Source organism: Chinchilla lanigera, unplaced genomic scaffold, assembly GCF_000276665.1.
Source record: "Chinchilla lanigera isolate Chin_1 unplaced genomic scaffold, ChiLan1.0 scaffold00041, whole genome shotgun sequence".
In the NCBI taxonomy this organism is placed as follows: domain Eukaryota; kingdom Metazoa; phylum Chordata; class Mammalia; order Rodentia; family Chinchillidae; genus Chinchilla; species Chinchilla lanigera.
Genome location: NW_004955442.1, coordinates 17,147,596 through 17,149,591, shown reverse-complemented (window position 1 = coordinate 17,149,591; position 1,996 = coordinate 17,147,596). Strand labels below are relative to the sequence as shown.

Sequence of the window (1,996 nt, the reverse complement as noted above, 5' to 3'; positions counted from 1 at the left end):
CAACTTGAGTCCATTCTCATAAGTGAAATAAACCAGATGCAAATATGTAAACATCATATTGTCTCCATAGTGTGAGAAGCTGACAGAGTAAATGTGATCTAAAATGTACAACAGATGTTGTAAAATGGGAAGAAACTTCAAAAGGAAAGAGAAACTGGTTTAGGAGAATGGGGAAAAAAGAAGGGAAAAGCAAAAGGAAAAAAAGTATATATAGAAGATATATATAATATATATAAGATAGTTAAAATAGTTATACTAATTTCTCTCAATTCATTTGAAAGATAGGTTTGTGCTAATATTATTTGGACAATTAAATGCTGATATCTTGTACTTTGAGTAACTAACTTAAAGATAACAATACACAATGTATTAACCATTGTTACCCTCTTACATTGTTTTGGAATCTTGTCTTTTGATTTTGGGGGGATTTTTTGTTTCTTCTTCTTTAAGATAAAAAAAGAAGGGCTTGAGATGTGCAAAGGCCCTAGGTTCCGTCTCCAGTACTACTGCCAAAAATGGGGAAGAGACAAGGAGAATCAGATTTTAGGAAAAAATATCATGTCTTTATTACTTCCAGGCAAGAATGAGTTATTTAGATCTCAAAGCACAATTTCTAAATTTGATGTAAAGAATTATATAAATAAATTTAACAAAAAAGCCTGAAAAAATGCCTACAGACCAAAATGAAAAAGACTGGGATGAAGTATTGGTACATGCCTATAATTTCAGCACACTGGGAGGCTAAGGTACAAGGATCACAAGTTAAAGCCCAGCAGTTTAGTGAGAACTGTTTCTGTTAGGGACCTAGCTCAGTGTGAAGGCCCGAAATTCAATCCTCAGTACCATCATCACTACAAACAAAGAAATGTTTAGACATCACTGCTAAATCTGTGTATATGTACAGAGATACTCTGAAGCATTTCACCGTTCACAGTTTCACTACTGTAAAATAAGCAGAGCACTATTGGTGTCAGACAAAATAAAATTCAAGGTTCATTTCCACGAAGAACATTTCTCTTAAATAAAAACAAAATTACCCACGGAGCCCCAAGTTCTGAGTATTCACTGCTGGCTGTGCTCAGGTGCCCAGAAAGGGAAAGGGATCACAGGGAGGCAGGTGCGCATGGGGATGGGGAACCCACCCAGAGGAAATGGGGCTGCAGGGATCTGAACGACCACACACAGCCAGGAAAAAGGAATCATAGACTCCACTGGAAAACCTGATCAGGATCCCCTTCTCCCCAAGGCTCAGGCTTACCGCCAGGGGGCAAACGAGTTCAGTAACAAAATTGCCGACCAGTGTCGACCAGCGTCGGAGTTGGCCGAGGTGCAACAGTAGAAGGCTAAAAAAACAAACGAGCAAAACAAAACAAACAAAAACAGCAGGAGGCTGTGGGAAAGGTCGGCCCTAGACCCGCGACGCTTCCTGAGACCCACGGCCCAGCGGGAAGGACAGGCATCCTCTGAGGCGAAGTGCCCTGGCCAGTCAGGAGGGACACACCCTCAGCCGTCTCCCCCCGGGGGCCCCAGGAACCACACGGGAGACGGAAGTGCAGATGGGCACGGCCGGCGTGATGTGCTCTAGGCAGGCAGCAGCCCGCGCGCGCGCAACTCGAGCAGCTGGGACAGCGTGTAGCGTAGGCGGCGGAAGGTGGCGTCCGAGCCGAGGCGCGTGAGTCCCTGGCGGAGGACGTCGGGCTTTACTAATACCAAGTAGAGCAGCGGCACCACCAGGAAGCCGAGCGGGCGCAGCACCAGGGTCTGCAGTGCTCCCAAAGCGCACGCCCTAAAGGCGCACAGAGATAAACGGGCAGCGACGGGGGACGGAACCAGGAAGGGGCCCACAGCCCCACGAGTCCGCCGCCTGGCTCACCTGAGACGCCCCGAGCCCGCGCCGCCGAACAGTCGCTTCTCCTGCGAGAAAAGGGACCCGCGTCCCATCCCTTCCCGGACCTCAGGGGGCGGCGCCCAGGTCTCCCCGGAGGATGCGGGTTCC

The 1,996-nt window shown here is 47.7% G+C and overlaps 1 protein-coding gene across 1 annotated transcript in view; it reads right to left on the bottom strand.

The window, feature by feature from the left end:
* Positions 1-541: 541 nt before the first annotated feature.
* Positions 542-1,996, bottom strand: part of Tmem191c (transmembrane protein 191C) — a gene marked incomplete in the record, with an annotated part of 3,690 nt that continues 2,235 nt past the window's right edge. The window contains 2 exon segments of the mRNA XM_013518005.1: positions 542-1,786; positions 1,874-1,914. Of these exon segments, the coding sequence (XP_013373459.1) occupies positions 1,582-1,786; positions 1,874-1,914 (246 nt within the window).